Source organism: Eumetopias jubatus, unplaced genomic scaffold, assembly GCF_037043125.1.
Source record: "Eumetopias jubatus isolate StellerSeaLion01/CBP00866 unplaced genomic scaffold, mEumJub1_p1.0 scaffold_3, whole genome shotgun sequence".
Taxonomy (NCBI): domain Eukaryota; kingdom Metazoa; phylum Chordata; class Mammalia; order Carnivora; family Otariidae; genus Eumetopias; species Eumetopias jubatus.
The window spans coordinates 133344796-133364308 of record NW_028274809.1 but is presented as its reverse complement, the minus strand read 5'-3'; the positions used below and the strand labels follow the sequence as shown (position 1 = coordinate 133364308).

General features: G+C 41.4%; 1 protein-coding gene across 4 annotated transcripts in view; it reads left to right on the top strand.

The window, feature by feature from the left end:
• WDFY2 (WD repeat and FYVE domain containing 2) overlaps positions 1-19513 on the top strand; it is a 165214-nt gene that overhangs the window by 60105 nt on the left and 85596 nt on the right. For all 4 annotated transcript variants that reach the window (XR_015767895.1, XM_088021810.1, XM_028104026.2 and 1 more), the window contains exon 2: positions 9732-9799. Coding sequence is in view for 3 of the 4 variants with exons in the window: in XM_088021810.1 (XP_087877936.1) it covers positions 9732-9799 (68 nt within the window). In the remaining variant the exon portion in view is untranslated. The remainder of the gene's footprint in view (positions 1-9731; positions 9800-19513) is intronic.

The window sequence follows — 19513 nt, the reverse complement described above, 5'->3', positions numbered from 1 at the left end:
TACTGTTTCATTAAGTCCCTGTTGAGCATTTACCATGTGCCTGCCACTGTAGCAGGCTGTAGGGATATAGCAGTGAGGAGGATGACAACAGACACCCTCCCCTGCTGTGTACAGAGGCAAAAACAATACTTAAATCTACATCATTCCTCTAGCGATTCCATCCATATTCCTCCTAGTGGGTGATATTGATGACCATTCTCATATTGTTGAATTGCTCAGACTAACAGTTCAAGGCTGGTACTCCTGTTTCTTTTGCCTGTGAGGGGCTCTGGCTGAGAAGCAGATGGCACTGCTGATGCTAATATCCAACCCATCCAGCCTCTCTGATCTGGTGCATTCCTAGTGCTGCCCTATAGGTTACTCTTCACCATTGCACTGGGAATGTGTTCACTTTTTTTTTTCTCTTCTATTTCCTGTTCTTTTTCCTTTTATGTATCTATACGACCTTTTCCAAGCACCTTCTCTGGGCTAAGTACTGTATATATTTAAAGTAAAAGTATTTAGAGATGTTTTAAAAAATCAAAGGTAAAAGTATTCAAAAATAAAAATTTTTTTGAAGTTCTCAAGGAATTCATGGACTTGCCAACCAGCATTGACAGGCAATGTGACTGTCCTGACATTGGCAAGATGCAAAGTGATTCTGGAGCTTCATTCCGCCCAGGAGTCTGGTAGGCTTGCCAGGGAGTTATGCTAATACAAGAGAGCCGATCTGCAGGTAACAGCAGTGAGGGCTGAGAGGGAGGTTAGTCTGGGAATTCTAAAACCCACAGCTATGCAAAGACAGGAAGCTGTGCTTAAACATTAGCCACAAAGTTTAACCAAGAAAACAAAGCAAGGCTAGAATGCTAGGAAACTAATTGCAGACCCAGAGTAGTGCTTAATAGTAATGAAACCACACAGAATTAAGACCTTATGGGGGCTTCTTTCTCTTGAGGCCCTTACTATTGATTGACAGACAGTCATTCCATGTATTTTGTGTATGTTCGTAATTTCTCACCTGCCGTATGGGTCCATTTAACTTCATTTTGTAAATTTTAAAAAACAATAAAGAGACTGCCACTTGATTGTGATGCTTAAAATTCTAAATTGTGAAGGCTTATATGACCTTTGGTTTGAAAGAAAGGACCCAGCTGGTTAAAATACTGTCTGGTGTTGGCTGTAATAAGCATGCCTCTCTGTAGCACGTGACTGCAAATGACCAGAATGGCTGTTACTGTTTTTCAGGCAGGAATGCCATTAAAAGCTCCAGGTTTTGAAATATAAACCAGCCATGGCTATTCTTCAGCCACAGATTGCTAGGTTGCTACGGCTATGAGAAAGAAAATCCAGGTGTCTTGATTCAGTACCGTTGTTTAGGTCTGTTATAGTGGGTGGTTATGCTTGGCATCGAACTGCCTGGCGGGGTGGTCGAGAAGCTGGACAGCGCCCAGCTTGAGCTCCTCTGTCTCAAACCCCTGGTTGCCTTAATTCACTCCACACAGCAGTCTGTCTAGCTGTGGAGAAACCCCCCATACAGAGATGCACAGAGTTTTGTAGACGATTGGGTTTAGTTTATTCACTATATGTGATCTGAATGCATATAATGAGGATTGGGTAGTCGGTTTTTATTATAAATAATCAAAGGAAAATGGCTTTAAAAAAATCTTTTAGGTATGTTTTCCAAGAATTTCTGCAACATTATTTGCTTTAGAGGCATTTTTACCCCTTTATACAAGTCGCTGTAAAAACTACAAAAAGTTATTGACTGCCATCCCATTGCTTCAAGTTTTTCTGTTCGTCTGCCGATCGCTAGGGGCTGCCTCTGTTTGTATTGAGGTTGCAATGTGTGATGTATTAGAAAAGTATTCCCTGAAAATTCAGGGTCTTGAAAACAAAGTCAGCATCACTACTCTCCCCACCCCACCCCCTGCCCCCCCAAGTTACTTCAGCGGTGGCAAAAATAACAATTGTCCCCTGGGAAATGAAGCTCATTGCTATGGTAACTAATGAAGGTTGCATCATTCTAGGGCACATTTTTAAAAGCCTGAATTTCAACATGGGTAGACGCCTCGTCTTATTTTATTCAGTAGCTTAGCAACCTGTGGTATACTGTTTGTCACCACCCCCAATCTTCCCTCTTCTCTCAGAAAAGTGACCTATATAGATAGTTTTTTATTATGGGCACGTTTTCACTGTGAATTTGGTTCAGTTCTTAGGTATGTTTATAATGACCTTATTTTCTGGACCCAAAATGAGGACACGTGCTGTGTCTGAGAAGTGAAGGCTGTTTGTTCTACATCTTGGCGGCCCACACCCAAGTCATTGCAGATCTTCTGCATGCTGAACCCCCTTAACTGTTGGTGTTATTCTGGGGTTCGTCTTTGGTCTTCTTTGTTCTTCTTACTTACCAGTGGCTTAGCTACTGCTTATGTGTTGGTAACTTCACAAATCTTGATCTTCAGCTCAGGTCTCGAGACGCCCATAGACTCCCAAGTAGGCAGGCAGTTCACTTCTCAACAGTCCTAACTGGAGCAACCCCACACCCAGCAAGTTCAAGATCAAGTCAGCATTGCCTTCTACAAAACTCACTTCCTCGTGAATGGGACCACCATTCATGCAGCTCCCCACACCCAGTCAGCCCCCGAGTCCGGATGCTTCCACCACCTAAGTGCTCTAAAGTCTGACTTCGTCTCTTGCCCCGAGCCCCATCTTTTTTTGCCTGGTTTACCGGCTAACCAAACTGGTTGCTTCAGGGTAAGCAAGCTTCTTTCAGGCTTCCCCAAACAAACAAAAAAAATTGTGATTTTGTGACTGGCTGCTTGGCCTTCAGTGGCTCCCTGTTGTCCTCAGAGTAAAACCAAGCCTCATCAGCATGGCCTACAGAGCCCTGTGTGGCCTCCCGCCTGCTCCTTTGTCCAGCTGGTATCTCCTTACTCCCACCTTGCCCCTTCCTGCCCCCACGCCTCCTTGTGCTCCAGGAGCACACTTCCACCCCTGGCCCCCTCCCTCGGGTAGATGCTGCCCCCTCCTGTATTTCAGACACCGTCATCTCTGGCACGCTTTCCCTAACATCTAACCTAGGCTGCATTTCAGAGTTAGATGCCCCCCCCCCCCGCCCATGTTTCTTGAACAGCATGGGCTTCTCCTACCCAAGCTCTATGTGGCTGAGTTGTAATGCCCTGCCACCTGCCGCATGCAGTGGGTGGTGCGTTTTGGAGAACAGAGGTGGCGCTTGTTTGTGTTTGTGCTTCCAGTGCGTTTCCCATACTAGTGCCTAGTAGGTGTTTAGTAAATGTTTATGAATGGATCAGTGATCAACAGGTCAGTGATTGAATGTACGTAAATGCACTTGTGAGGCAATGGGGCAGAACCCCTAACTTTGAGATTTGAATGGTCTTGGAAAATCCAAGTTGTTCCAGTCCCTGCAGTTCATTGTCTCCATCTGTGTTAAGTGGACTCTCAAAGACTGCTAGAATTTAGAACAAAGGGTATATTTTTCCTGGATACGATGGGGGTGGGAGTGGACCTGGTCTGGTGCTTGGCCATATGTATGTGTGTGTGTCCGTGTGTCTGTGTGTCACACACACACAGTTCAGCAACCCTGGGTACTAAACTCTGTTGCCAGCTTGTGTGTATTTGGCACAGTACAAAACAAAAAAGTCAGGTACAGACTAAAATTTGGGGATCTCATGAAGGGAGCATTTGACTCCCTTGCTGGATTAAAAGTTTGATCACATTGGCTACTGGGGGGCTACTGGGGAGGGCTGCCTGGGAGGAGGTCACACCTATCCTGGTTAATAGTGGGGGCAGGCAGTGGATTCCATTCTTCGGAGGGAGTTGGAGTGGGATGGGAGGCAGGGTCAGAATGCCCTTCCATTTCTCATTTCTTTAGGGTACTGGTAGACACTGGAGCTACAGAATGAAGGATTTACAGTTCCCTCCCCATCACCCCCCAGAACAGTGTACAGATGTCTTGGTTTCAGATCAGCTTCTTTGCTGCCATTCTGCACAAGGTCTCTGCAGATGTGATCAGAGAATTTCCTGGCAGTGGACAGCTTGGGGGTGGGTGGCTGCAGGGAAGAACTTTTGACTGATCCTCTTGATCTGTTGGAAATGATGAGTACCACTTTTTGGACCTGGCATGGAGCTTGGCCCTGGGCAGACGCCGAGTATGAGAAAATGTGATTCCTTCTCTGATGGTATTTAGAACTCAGTCAAGGAGCCAACTCGTGCTGATCCTGGTGGAGTGTTGATAAATACTGTAATTCATCCAACATCTGTTTTCACCTTAAAAATGAAAAGAGAAAAACTCTTTTAGGTTTAAGGAATAATATTTAAGCCCAATATTTAAGAGTAATGTTTACCTGGGGAATTGTGTCCAATACAGAGGAAGGGGATGCTGTTTTCAGGATTCTTTTTTTTTTTTAAGATTTTATTTATTTATTTAAGACAGAGAGAATGAGAGAGAGAGAGAGAGAGCACATGAGAGGGGGGGAGGGTCAGAGGGAGAAGCAGACTCCGCGCCGAGCAGGGAGCCCGACGCGGGACTCAATCCCGAGACTCCAGGATCATGACCTGAGCCAAGGCAGTCGCCCAACCGACTGAGCCACCCAGGCACCCCGAGGATGCTGTTTTCAAAATAGCCCAGCTGCTAAACTGACTGAGGCCCCCCGGGGATATCTTGTCATATTATTTTTGCGACGAGAATTGCTTCTCTCTCCCAACTGTCCCAGTGTCTGTTTCTGCCTTTGGTGAGAGCTTGGGGGAGAGGGTTAGGTAGGGGAGAAAAAGACAGGACCTGGTAAGGTGGACGGTGCAAGGTGTGTGGCTCTGTCGGGGTCCTGTGAGCCCAGGGCTTTGTGTGGGGTGAATGCAATTTCTCTGCTTTTCAGGAGGGGCATGCATTTTTCTCCAATACACTGACCTCTACTGGCTTAACCATGACTCTTAATCACAGCTGGTTTTTTTCTTGAATTTTTTTCCAAGGAAAAAAGTTTTTCACTTACTATTAAAAACATTTTGTGTTGCTTTAAAAATATAATTTGCAAAAAATTAATATTTATAGGCTTTGTGTACTGGAATTTACATTCATCTAGGAAATTCCTAGCTGTCCACATTTTACTTTTGACCTCTAGGATGTAATGCCCCCCCCCTTTTTTTTAACTGTTAATATACCTCTGAAAATAAGGGAACAAATATTTTTATATAATTTTATTTTTAATTGTAAAATTTATCAATTGCTCTTAATACATGTTGTTATAAGGAAGGCATTATGTTTAGTGAAGAGAGTACAGAACTTAAAATAACTGCAGGTTATCGATCTGTTCAGACAAATTGTTTAAATTCTCTGGGCCTTCCTCTCACCTGTAAAGGATGATTTCTGTTTCATAGAGCTAGTGTAAGGAATATATGTATATGCAAAGTGTTTTGGGGGCTGTTGTTTCTGTAAAAAGGCTTGTCACTGTTATTAAAGTTAAAACTAATATTAACCCGCCACCCTTTTGACCTATACAGTTATTTTTAAAAAATCTTAAAACAGACTTGTATTAATTGTATTGTTATGTGCCTTTTTTCCTGGAATTTTTAGAATCCCTCTTACTTGAACGTTTATACATACGTACATACATACATCTATATACCCTTATAATTTATGCATCTGCAAGACCAGGAGCATCGATTGCACTAACATCATGGTAGTGTTACAGTCTGGGTGCTCCTGGCTTAGGTGCTCCCTTCAGCTCTAATCGTCACAGAAGAAGCTGGTCCACATCTATAGTTATTTTAAACTCAGTACGTTGGAAATGCAGCTGGCTCTGTTCTCCTGCCTTCCTCCCCCTCCCATAGTGGGAAGAGTTTCGTATAGTGTGGTGGTTGAGAGGAGCAGCCTTGGAGGCTAGACACTGCGTGGGTTCAGATGGTGGTTCTGTGTCACCTGGGGGCTCTCTGTGCTTCAGAGCCCTTATTGGTGACATGAGATTAATAATTGTTGGGATTGTCGGGAGGCCACGTTTGGAATTTTATGGGCAAAACAGTCCCCTGAAAAGCCCGACTTCTTTTTTGTTTGAGCATAGTAGTATCCATAGCAAACGACCTCTGCCAAGCGTCCTGTCTAGCTTGCGGTCTGTTGTCTTCTATTTATTGGCCTTTGTGCTCTGCCCCTCCCTTTCAGGTCACTGTAACATCTGCTAAGGAAGAAGAGGAGAATGAATCTAGCGTAGACAACCAGCAGTCTCTGCCGCCTTGGACTAACCTATTTTCATTCATCCAGCACATATTTACCATGTATTTGCCATGTGCCATACACTCGGGCAGCCTCTGGCTAGAAGAAAAGAATGTTCTTTGTCGTCATGCTGTTTTCTTATTTTTATTTTTCAGATAATAAACATATTTACCAGTGGGTAAATCAAATAACAGATTGTGGCCAGTGCAGTGAAGGAAGTAAATGGAGTAATAGATAATGCCATTCCCCCCCCACCCCCGAGTCAGCACTGCCTGAGCCTGCCACCCTTTTCCACGTGGATTACATACCTTTCCGACATTGCCTTACATGGATTCCAAACACTTCATAGCCCTTAGCATTCACAGTTGTAATGATGTTTACTTGTCTCCACATGGAGCTCCTGCACAATGCCTGGCACATAGCAGATACTTAGTACATGTGAAAGGAATCGATAAAGGAACAGGTGGATAATTTACAGGACATCTTTGTAAGTTGAGGAAAAAATCCCTTCCGTCAAGGATTCAAGTGTTCTGTATGTTGGCAAAACCAGAAAGTCTTTGGATCTTGAACTCTTCCAAGCTATGGTAGATTCATATGTTTTTTTAAAAAAATAGTGATAATAATGACAATAATAATAATTGTTGGCAATTACTGAGTGCTCGCTGTATAAGGGCGCCCAGGTGGCTCAGTCGGGGTTGAGCATCTGACTCTTGATTTTGACTTAGGTCATGACCTCAGGGTCATGAGATCGAGCCCCATGTCGGGCTCCACACTCATCGGGGAGTCTGCTTGAGATTCTCTCCCTCTCTCCCTCTGCCCCCCCCGCCATGCGCACGATCTCTCGTTCTCTCTCTAAAATAATAAATCTTTGAAAAAAAAAGAACCTTACGTTTAATCTTCACAACAACTTTCGGCCGCAGGTTCTAATTATAATTCTCCTTTTTCACTAACTAGGAACTCTTGGCTAACTCAAAGACACCTCTGATTTAAATGGTCAAAATTGAGCTCATGATTCTCACCCCACGTCCTGCCCTTTTCCATTCTTCCTCATCTCTGAATGACAGCACTATCACGTAGTTGGACAAACCCCAAACCTAAAGAAAGACGTTCCTTTCCTTCATCTTCTCTATCCATTAACATGTATTCAGATCCTGGTAACAAAATCCATCTAACAGTGATGGATTAGGAAATCATCTCACAAACAAGTCTCACGGTTATTCTAAAGGGTTGGTGGAACCAGGGGCATTATTGAGGCCAGGCCGTTTCTTCCTTCAACCCTATGGACCTCAGCATGTCCACTTCTGTCTCAAGCTTGTTGTCTCATGATTCAAGGTGGTTGCCTCAACTCCAGGCAGAGTCTGTATTGCTTGTTCTTCTTAAATGTTCATTGTGGTGAAATTCACATAACATACAGCGAACCACTTTAAAATGTACAATTCAGTGGCATTTAGTGCATGCACAGTGTGGTGTACCCACCAGCTATCTTTAGTTTCAAAACTTTGTCATCACCCCAGAAGAACACACCATTACCCACTGAGTAATTACTCCCCTTGTGCCCCCACCCTCATTCCCTGACAACCTCTGATCTTTCTGTCCCTATGGATTTGTCTAGTTTGGACATTTCATTTAAAAAAAAAAATCAAACTATATGTGACCTTTTTTGTCTGGCTGCTTTTACTTAGTGTAATGTTTTTGAGGTTCATACAAGTTTAAGATGTATCAATACTTCACTCCTTTTCATGGCTGATAGTATTATATATACACAATTTGTTTATCCATTCATCTGCTGATAGACATTTGGGTTGTTTATACCTATTGGCCATTGTGAATTGTGCTGTTATTTTTTCTTTTTTAAAAAATTTATTAATTTTTTAAGTTCCAGTGTAGTTAACATACAGTGTTATATTAGTTTCAGGTGCACAATGTAGTGATTCAACAATTCTGTATACTCAGTGCTCATCAGGACAAGTGTGCTCTTAATCCCCTTTACCTGTTTCACCCATCCCCCACCCACCTCCCCTCTGGCAACTACCAGTTTGTTTTCTATCTTTAAGAGTCTGTTATTTCTTGAATTCCACATATGAGTGAAATCTTACGGTATTTATCTCTGACTGACTGACTTCACCTAGCATTATCCTCTCAGTCCGTCCGTGTTGTTGCAAATGGCAAGAATCGGCTGTGCGGAGAAAATGGTATTTCTTTATTGTGTCTGTAGTTAGTCTAGTTTTTCTCTTTCTACTCCATACAGGAGGAGACCCACTGATTAGTTAGGGGGAAAAATCCAATACAATTTAAAACTTGGTCTAGTACAATGACTTAAATAGTGTGGGATAAAGATACTCAGTCTTTGTCTGCTTTTTACCCTGGATGATTTAAGTGTTTGGGGTGAGGGATGTGGCCTATATCATCTCCCACCAGTGGGGAACTGCTTATTTCCCTTGGTTTGATTTCTGCTACTTCCTTTGGCCTCTAGAAGAATGTTCCATTACCTTCTAGATGTGTTTGCCTTGCTCGCCTGTGCAGATGATGTCATGGCTAGTGTAACTCATGGTGGGGCCTTTCTGGTTGGTGAGAACTTAGTGGTGCTCCCTGACTGCTTCATTTTCTCTCTGGCTCCTTCTCTCTGGGCTCCTCTGGGTCTCTTCCATGTCTGTATCTGGGCCTGCTGGCCCGGAACTTCATCCACAGCCTTTGCTGCAGGATTTCCAGGTTCCATCTGGGCCCATTGGTCAGCCTTCTAGCTCAGAAATCTGAGTCTCAAAGTTTACGTTACCTGACCATGACTGGAAAAACCTTCTCTCAAGGCAATGACCTGGCCTGTGAGACTATGGATTTACTGTGTAACCCTTCTGTGTAAGATGCTTCCTTTTATCTCTTCACACTTCCTTTACTAGTAAAACCTAATAACTCCCCAGACAGATGAATGCTTCCAGCAGACTAAGGCAAAGGTCACAAACTTGGACACGCAAAACAACAAGAGTAGTAATTTTCAAACACTTTCACTGTTGCATGTGTGTATGTAGACATATGTGAGGATAATACTTCAAGAGTCATGTAATTCTAAGTGTACACAAGGCTTAAATTTAAGGAATATACAATCTATAAAGAGGCATAAGTGGTATGCATATATATATTTATATATAAGTAAATATAGTTGAGATCTATATGTATATAAAATATGTATAGTTAAGATGTATATAGTTAGGACGCCTGGGTGGCTCGGTCGTTGAGTGAGCTGCCTTCGGCTCAGGTCATGGTCCCAGGGTCCTGGGATCAAGCCCTGCATCAGGCTCCCTGCTCGACAGGAAGCCTGCTTCTCCCTCTCCCACTCCCCCTGCTTGTGTTCCCTCTCTCGCTGTCTCTCTCTCTCTCTCTCTCTCTGTCAAATAAATAAATAAAATCTTTAAAAAAAAAAGTTTAAAAAAAAAAGATGTATATAGTTAAAGTTAAAAGAGGTTTGGTTTCTGTCCATCAACATTTTCCCATGACTGAAAACGCTGTGATTTAACACACATATTTTTTCCTTTTGCAGGACCGTTCGTGTATGGCTAAAGAGAGACAGCGGACAATATTGGCCAAGCATATACCAAGTGATGCCTTGTAAGTATCTGGATCTTGGTCTTTAAAAATCAGGCATGGACCCCACCTCCCCTTCCTTTCCAGATTGCCTTCTCTGTATTTTCTTCTTGAGTAGGAATGTCTGAGGGTTGGGATTATCATTATAATGGAAAGTACCATATTCAATCATTTTAGCTCTCAGTATGTAAAATAAGAAAATTGTTCTGACATTGACTATATATTCATAGTTTCTGAATAAGATTAATGGAAGAAGGACTACAGCACACAGGCTCTCTGATTACAGCTGTCTCCCTCTTTTCCAACTTTTTGTTTAACTTTTTCTGGAGTACTTCCTTCAACATTTAAAATTTTGCCCGGCGATTACATTTGTGAAGTAAGTTTGTTCTTGCGTTATTGTTATGTTATGTCATTCAAATACAAGACAGTCAGCTTGATGATTTAGTTCTCACAAGGATTTCCTTAAGATTGAAACATTCTAATTGGAGGTCAATCTCATTTCCTCAAGCTCTTATATGAGAAATATGTCCTTGTACTGATAAATAGCTAATCTTTAAAATATATTTAAAAAAAATACGTATGACTGATTCTTAGATTGGTGTGCTGGCAGAAGTTCTCCTACAGGGAGAGAAGAGCTGGCTCCTCAAAATAGGAAATTTCATTTTAGTCTGGTGTTTTATTGTTAAAAATTAATGAAGGTTGGGCATCCTATTCCATGTTTATTTGAGTATAAGATAATTATTTAAATTCATTATTAGTTATATTAGTAAACATTTCCCTGACTCCCCTTCCTTCAAATCTTAATTAAAACTGATACCCTAGAAAAATCCCGTTGTTTGGGCCCGGGTACCCTCTGGCTTGCTGCAGTGTGCACCTCTTCCCTTGATATGAGTATCCTGATTTGGGAAGTACATGTACAGTGTACAACCGAAATAAATTCATGCTAAATTGTAGATGTGATTAAGTTTATGCCTCTGGCAACAGAATACTGTGATAACTTAAAGAGCAATTTTGCTTGTTGATGAACAAATGAATTATTAAGGATATAATGGCTTTCTGTGATTTTCAAATTATCTTTGAGGTTTTGCGTGTCTTTAGAATTTTATAGTAAATAAATGATAACCACGGAGCTGAACCAAGTGGTCAATCCTGCATTAGGGAAGAAGAAAATTCTTGTGATTCTTATATTGGCCCCTGACCTGTTGTGCCTCCAGCAGACGGCATTCAACAGCAAAAGGCCTAAGTGAACTTTCTCTTTAAGCTGTGGCAGTGATAAGGGCTCAGGTAAAAGAAAAGGGAAAGGAAATTCTCTGATGGACTGTTTTTCCTGATCTTTGAGTGATATAACCAGTCTTATCTGTGATCTCGCTTTTTCATCAACCTTAACACGATATCTAACTAGAGGAGGTGGGGAAGGTCGGGGTATCTGTCACTCCCATGCCCATGAAGACAGAGGAGAGTCAGATCTGAGCAGAATGATGAGAGCTCGGGGATGGTGAGCAAGGAATCTTCTTGAGATGAACACAAATAGGAACCTCATGGAGACACAGGATCCTAAACAATTGCTTCTCTGCCCCCTTCCCCATACACACATATCCACGAACATCAGAGAATGATGTTCTCTTTATTTGAATATCACTGAGAATACAAAGAAGCCTCTGGTTGCATTTTTATCATTTATGAAGCTGTATGAATAACTATAGGTTGCTGTAGCTCCTACACCAGGCAGAAGTGCTCAATACACAAATACTTATTGCAGACTTGAATCTGATAATAAAGAAGAGTGCCGAGAACATCATTGGACATTTTCCTAGTGATTGAACACAGTCTTTGAGAAGGAGTACCCTTGACTTATTTGCATATTTTGCCTGTGGCCTTCTACCAAAAGGAGTGAAAAAGGCATTACTTTGCTATTAAAATGTGTTTCGACCAGCTGCTTTAGGGTCACGTGAGAACTTACTAGAAATGCAGATACTGGGTTCCACGCTAGATCTACTGAATCAGAATCTGCATTTTTAATAAGATCCCTAGGTGATTTGAATGTACTTTAAAGTTTGAGAAGATTGTCTTCTGGCATTATAGGCAACACGCTGATCTATTTACACATATTCATATGAACACATAGAAAGCCTCATGCATATATAGTATTGATTTATAAATACATAGATTTAAGTATACATTATAAGTATACATTCTAGTGGATCAAACATTCATTGCGCACTTGCTGTATACAGGCCACTGAGCTAGTTGCCAGGGTTTGCAGATGAATAAGGTGCGTACGGTCAAGGTGATTTCCATAATCTTTCATTGTTGGATGCCTACCACTACCACAGAGACGTAAAAGAGCAGAAGGCTATGTTCTTCACATAGCCTTGGCTTTTATGTTCCTAGGAATTGAATGCATTCAGATAACATAGTAGCTGATCTTTGAGCAAGAGTCAGTTTTGTTTAACTTGAGAGAGGCAGGATCTTATTGCATAAGGAATTATGCTATATTTTTGGACAGTCAGAAAACCTGAAATAGCTTTGAATTTCCAAAGGATTGTTTTGCATTTCTTTCTATTGAAAGGTGTTTTGTTAAGAGATTACGTAGTCTTATCCTTAAATAACGGTTTTGTGGTATTAGTTAAAAATAAGTAGAAAGATGCAGTATATCTGGAGGCTATGACATGGACATCACAAGGCAGATGTGACCATATGATGCATTTATAGTGGTATATAATAAGTAGTACTCCAAATCCAGAAGAGAACATAAAGAAAATATCTTATACATGTAATATATGGCTTATTTGTTTATTTTGTTTATTAAAATACCTTTTAATATAATATTTGTCATGTTCACGGTAGGATAGTAATGTTTTGTAGCGTTGAGAAGAATTTGAAGTTTCATGGAGGGGAAGAGGCAGAAGGCATTAGATGAGAAGGAATGAATGGTGAAGGCTAAGTGTGATGGTTGGGAGTGAGCCTGAAAGGCGAGTCAGTGTGAGAAGGCTGCATGAATTTAGGGTGTGGTAGACAAGAGAAGGATAAGGAGCAGACACCTCATGATCAAAAACACACCTGCTTTGGGTGTGTGCCCTCTTACCCTGTGTTTTCTGAGAAGCTCCCGCTTCCCCTTTAGGAGGGAACCAGGAGAGGCCAGACTTGCCTGGTTAAGGCTATTGGCTCCTGAGCCAACCTGATTTTCCCAGAATTTAGAATTTGAAGTAGGAAGTGCTCGTTTCAGCCTCAGCTGGTCCCTTGAACTGGGAACATTTAACCTTAGAGCTGTGAGGTATTTTAAGTGCGTAAAGAAACAGTGAAAGCTGATTCACTTAAAAGGAAGTATGAGTCAGAGAGGAAGGACCGCTTGGCTCTAGAGGGAGAGAAACCTAAGCAGGTGATGCCTGGAGGTGTTTGTCCTCCTCCCCCCGAGCTCCAGAAGCCTGGCTCTGCTCCTGCCTTTGAATTCAAGAGATATGTCCATTAGTGCTTGCATTCACTCCAGTGGGTTTCTGTTCCTCCCAACTGCAAGTTTCTGACACGGCCTAGCCCTGATTGTATACCTCCCAATTCCTGTCTGTTCAGTTTCTCCAAGGTCTCTCTGATCTTTAAAGAGAAAAGACTGAGCCATGTCCCAATTGATGCCACTGTGATGTTGAGCTGAAAATAGTCTGGGATGAGTGAGGGCAAGTAAAGAAGAAAAGCAGAAAGAAATATTTATCCTGTTTAATTTCTTTGGACAGTTCATTCAACGAATTTCAGAAGTTTCTTCCATACTCGGGCGCCTGGGTGGCTCAGTCAGTTAAGTGACTGCCTTCGGCTCAGGTCATGATCCTGGGGTCCTGGGATCGAGTCCCACATTGGGCTCCCTGCTCAGCAGGGAGTCTGCTTCTCCCTCTGACCCTCCCCCCTCTTGTGCTCTCTCTCTTATTCTCTCTCTCTCAAATAAAATAAATAAGTTTCTTCCATACTCAACACTGTGCAGTGTCCCAAGGATATAGTGGTTAAGTAGGGCAGATGATTCCTGTCTTCATGGTGTGTACAGTCTGGTGGGGAAGGTGGACTTAAAATAAGCACCACTCATGCTGTGTGCTGAGTGTTATAGTGGGAAAGAAATAGGCATCATGGGAACATGGTCACAAAGGTTCCCTGAAAAAAGCCCCATTTAAAACCCTGCTGTCGGGGTGCCTGGGTGGCTCAGTTGTTAAGTGTCTGCCTTCGGCTCAGGTCGTGATCCCAGGGTCCTGGGATCAAGCCCCACGTCGGGCTCCCTGCTCAGTGGGAAGCCTGCTTCTCCCTCTCCCACTCCCCCTGCTTGTGTTCCCTCTCCTGCTGTCTCTTTCTCTGTGTCAAAATAAATAAATAAAATCTTAAAAAAAAAACCACCCTGTTGTCTATAGAGAATTTGGCGTGACTGATGACTTGTTTTGTAGTTTCCTATGTGCCAGTGTTTATGGATGAGTGAGAAATAAGAGCATTTCCCTATCAAATATTCTTTCAAAAAATCCTATCTTCTTGACGTATCTTATGTGATAGCTGCTTATTGCCTATGATAAGATCAAGTTACAGCGTACCCAACTGGGACCTGCTTGAGCTTGGAAACCAGGGAGGGTTCTTTCTGAGGGTATAGAGTTGAGGTTTCAGTTGTAGCCATAAATGATTATTTGTTCCAGGCTTCTAATAGATATCATTTCAACCACCACATTTGCATCTCTCTACAGAGGGAAAACACAAAACATGAAAAGCATAGGCATTCCCATTTTCATGGTTGAGTTATTTTAGATTTACTTTTTAAACTATGTTTGCCATTCATGGGGTCAAACAAAAAGGGATGGAGGAGAGAAATCTCAAGCAGAAGTCAGGGTGGCAGGTGTTTGAGATTTTACTTAGTGTATTAAAGTATTGGGTATCATGTATGGGCTTTTCCCCTTGGGCATGGAGAATAGGGTAAAGCAGCTTGGCTGCCAAAGATGTAGTGACTAGGAGGTTAAGAGGCCCAGAGCCTCAGGACTGAGGGTGTGCTGGACAATTGGAAAACCTCTGTGGGTTCTGTAGTTGGCCAGGGCAGGCAGGTGGAATTTACTTTGGCTCCTAAATGTTTATGAATTTGTCCCCAAAGCAAAACAGAAGACGGTTTTTCAAAGATAAGTACAAATCAGAGGGACACCTAACACAGCAATAAAATGACCTATTTTTTTCCAGCTCTCTGCCTTGGCGTGGTGAGCTGGCATTTGCCCAATCTGGAGCTGTGTGCTTGGGCCCCCTCAGTTTTCACACAAGTATGGCCACTTGACCATTTGCTCGGCTAACTTTTAATGTATAGAAGCTCTAGTCCTCACTGAGAAACATAATTCTGAACCGCTGCTTCCTGGTTTTTATCAAAAGCCTGGTTGAAAGAAAGACTACTTATGGAGGACAGTATGCAGGCTGTGGGGTCTGATGGCTCATCAGCACAGTTTTCCCACTTTGGGTTAGCCCTCTGTGGGAATGCCTGCCTTCATTGCGCCCTCCGCTCGTTCTGACGTGTGCATATATGCATAGATGCTTTATGGCTGTTTTTGAGGTAATTGTCTACCATAATGCTCCGCGCGCCTTTGAGGAAGCACTAAGGGGGCCGGAAGCCCTTTGCTTTCTTACCAGCCCGTGTGCTACATCACACTGGGGTGATCCAAATGGATCACAGGCTCTGAGAGCTGATCTCCGTAGCTGGGCAGGTGAAATCCAGTCATCTGGGCCCTGCGAATCTCTTCCATTGACTCCAGTGGCTGTTCAAATCTAGTTTTCTGTATGTATCATGAGGTGAAAAGGGTTGGGCGGGACAGCTCTAGGGACCTGGTTTACGGTCCTTATGGATAATGTAAAACATGGAACCTATGTTTGCCAACAGATCTTTATTCTCATTTTCTTTCTGTTCTTTTTTTTTCCTTTCTGTTCTTACACGTATTTTCCTTAGTCGTGACATTTTGCTTATTTCTATTGTTTGGTTTCGTTGTGTCTGCTTTTTAAGTCATTTCAAATTCTTTGTGAAATGAGGTAGGGAATGCATTAAATTATCTTAGTTAAGACAACTAGAGAGATGAAGTTTGGACATAGGCTTACTGTTTACATGCATTTCACCCCAAAATATGTATTTTTTAAGATTGGAGTTTTCAAAATAGCGTGTAGGTTGAAACCTGTGGGAAACTGGAATTGGATGTTCATTTTTGCTGCCAATTTGCTGAGTCATCCCAGGCAAATCCTTTACATTTTTCCCTGCTCTGGAAGCTGATGAATAAACTGTTCTTTTCCTTTGATCTCAGATTGGCAAAAATATTTTGGGTTATCAGTTATGTTAAATAAGTAATTTATAAAGTACTTTCAGGTCCTTGGTGCTTAGCAATATAGACTGTCGTTGCTGATCTGAACCCAAGGGGGATTCGGACAAGATTGACCGATTTGTGAGGCTACGGCTAGATTGGTTTCCCTTTCCTGTGGGTTGGAACTTTAGTTCTGCAGCAACAGATAACGTGAAATTGAGGATTTAGAAAATTAAAATGAGTAATATGTTCATACACTGTATACCTGAAATGGAAATGTGTCATTGTGTGTGTAAATCCTAAGTGTTGATTTTTCCATTGGTCAAAGGAGAACTTTGTATAATTTAAGACAATGGGTGGAGCTCGTTTGTGTGTTGTCCCACCTCTTCTACTGGGTTTGTTGGCGTTTTGGGGGAAATTCATGTGGATAGATTAGTGGTAGAAGGGTATTTAAAATAATGAATTTGACAGTTCTGTTTTTATAAGGTGGTGATTGTTTTGGTGACTTTTAGACAACATCTTTAACTCAATGGAGGGACTTTCGTGGTAGACTAGGGGATATGGGTATAATTGGGAAATGCTCATCTTATTATTTTATACCTTATTTCAAATAGCTCCTCGGTTCCTAGTTGTGAAGTATATTGTTCCTTTGTTGGTGTCTTTTTTGGTATAGGTTTTGTCATGGAACTATATGTAAAAGCAATTTACTGTTTTTACTGTCTACATTTTCAAAAATAATTATGTAATATGATCTTTTAATTCTGTATTTACTAAGAAGAAAATGTGCCCAAGGAACTTTTGATTTTTAATGAAAATGAAAACATGGATTATCCAAGGTAGAAATAATAGATATTAACTAATCTGAATAATTATATCATTTATTTAGCATACTCTTATTTGATTTTCATATGACAGAGTATTTTAAAATTTTATTGAACTAAATCTTAAACTTGTAGCTGTAACTTAAAACTTGTCTGGGAGAAAAAGTGACCACTGCTAATTCACTATAATTTTGCTGATGTTACTCAGACTAAATTAAAAGGAAGCAAGTGGTTAGTTTTAGTAGAGTGCGTAAAATATTTGATTGAAATGAAAAATGATTTTTAATGCTAGGCAATTGGAGTCCTATACTGTCTTGTGATAAACAGGATTGAATGAAATAGTGTCCATGAATTAAATCTTTATTGTGCAGTGGTGGGGTGCTCCTTGAAGTTTTTTAAAGATTTTATTTATTTGAGAGAGAGAGAGAGAGAGTGAGAACATGAGTGGAGGGGAGGGGCAAAAGGCAGAAGGAGAGGGAGACGCAGACTCCTCACTGAGCAGGGAACCCGATGCAGGGCTGTATCCTGGGACCCCAAGATAATGACCTGAGCCAAAGGCAAACCCGACTGAGCCACCCAGGTGCCCCTCCTTGAAGTCCTCATATTGTAGAATCCTCATATCCAACTTGATCAGGATTCCTTTAACACCTGAAGTTTTATTCATGGAAGTACCATTGTTTGCTTAGTTTTAAAGAGACCACTAGAACATCCCGTGAGGATTAGTGTGTCCTGCCAAGTGATGGAAAGCAGCAGTCAGTGTGATTGAAATCCACAGCTTCAATGAAACTTGTGTTTATTTGAGCAAAGTCCAACCAATAAACAAAAGACAGAAGATAAATCAGTCATAAAATGAAGAGGTTATAGGTGTAAATAACAGAAATTAGGTAACTTTCCCCCCAATAAGAGTATTTTGAGAATGCCTTCTCTTAACTATATATTTTTTTAAAAAGCAAGAACAATATATATTTATATATATTTATAGACCACTTAACGGATAGAAGTATTAGAAATACAAGTAGCCAATTTCTCTGTAATCCATTTAATTACTAACTCTGTTGAGGTTGATGTCAGTCTCTTGAGTTCCATTTGTCTGGGGCTTATATCTCTTGAGCTTTTCTCCCTTCAAATTATATGGTCATTAATATAACCACCCAGACTGGGGCTTCTCTTTATTTCAGTTTTCCCTAAACCTTAAGCTGAATACCTGCCTGAAAGTACAAAGATTTAATTAAAAAAAATGTTCAATATTATGAAAGTGTTTAATTTTTACGATAAGATTTAACAAGCCATCAAGTTCTAAAGTCCTGATACATACATAAGAGACTATTATTTTTCATTACTCATAGACCTGTGCAAATTTCTTTTCCATCTTATTTGTACCTTTTATTATCTTCCTAAAATTTTACCAGATAACTTCTTTTGGCTGTCCTCAGTCTGAAACAGAAAAGAGGGAATGGTAAGTCTTAATCAGATAGCATAGAAATGAATTCTTGTACTATTTTATTGAGGAATAGATTGTGAGCATTTTTTTCTTAGGTTTTAATAGACTATGTTGGGGAAAAAAATAGGAAGCTGATGATATAACATCAACAAGACCAGTAGCAAGGCCTTGAATTTCAGTTACTGGGTTTGTGTAGGAGCAGGCCCAGGCAAACTGCATACAGATGATACGCGTGGGAGGCCGTGGCAGATGGGGGTCGCCCCACAGAGCTTACCAGATGTGGTTATCCTCTCTCATGGGGAAAACAGTTAAAGGTGGGGGAAATAAATATATCTTCAGGTTTTGTATTAGGCTGTATTTATTTCATCTGGAGTTCAGGGATGCATTGTGAAGAAGGCCAGTGGAGGGGCTGTATTGTAATTTTATGGGTCTGGTCAGCCATTTCACTGAGCCCTTGGAGAAAGCCACTGTGAGGTGGGAGAATAGAAGTCCCTCAGCCACTTCATCCCCGACCTCAACCTTCAGCCATCAGATGGAGCAATTCTTTCTTTATCGACTTAGGAACCATTAGTTTTACATCATTTAAAGCTGAATTCTTATTTGTGAAACATCACGTTTTTGCAGCCTAGCTACAGATATTATGCTTAAATCATATTTTATTTGTTTCTTTCCTAACCCTTCCTGCTGAGGGACTCCTTTTTCCATTTGGCCAGAATTACCATTAATTTACTGTGTCTTTTTATCTTTCCACAGACAGTTTTGCCCCTTTGATATTTTCTTGCATGGATAGGAGCCCATTCTGTATGGGCCATAACACTAGTCTTTCAGAGCTTCCTTTTTTTTAATTTCTGTGAGTTGAAGGTAGAAGGATCTCTCTGTCAATCTGTCTACTCCCCCATTTCCCAAAAGGAAAGACATTTACTGTAACAACAGACATGGGCATCAATATTCTTTTTATTCCACTCCCTGTCTCCTTGGCCCTGCCAGGGCCTATGGGTAACCAACCCAGGGCCTATTCCTGTTAGAGTGTCACAGTTGGGAAATGGTTGGTTTGGGGAGCATCGTAAGGCTCACCTACCAAAAGTCTTTCCCTACACACACACACACACACACACACACACACACACACACACACACAGGTTACAATAATGCCCCCATGGAGGGGTGGTTTTGTCTTTGGGGGCACCTGGAAGCTAAT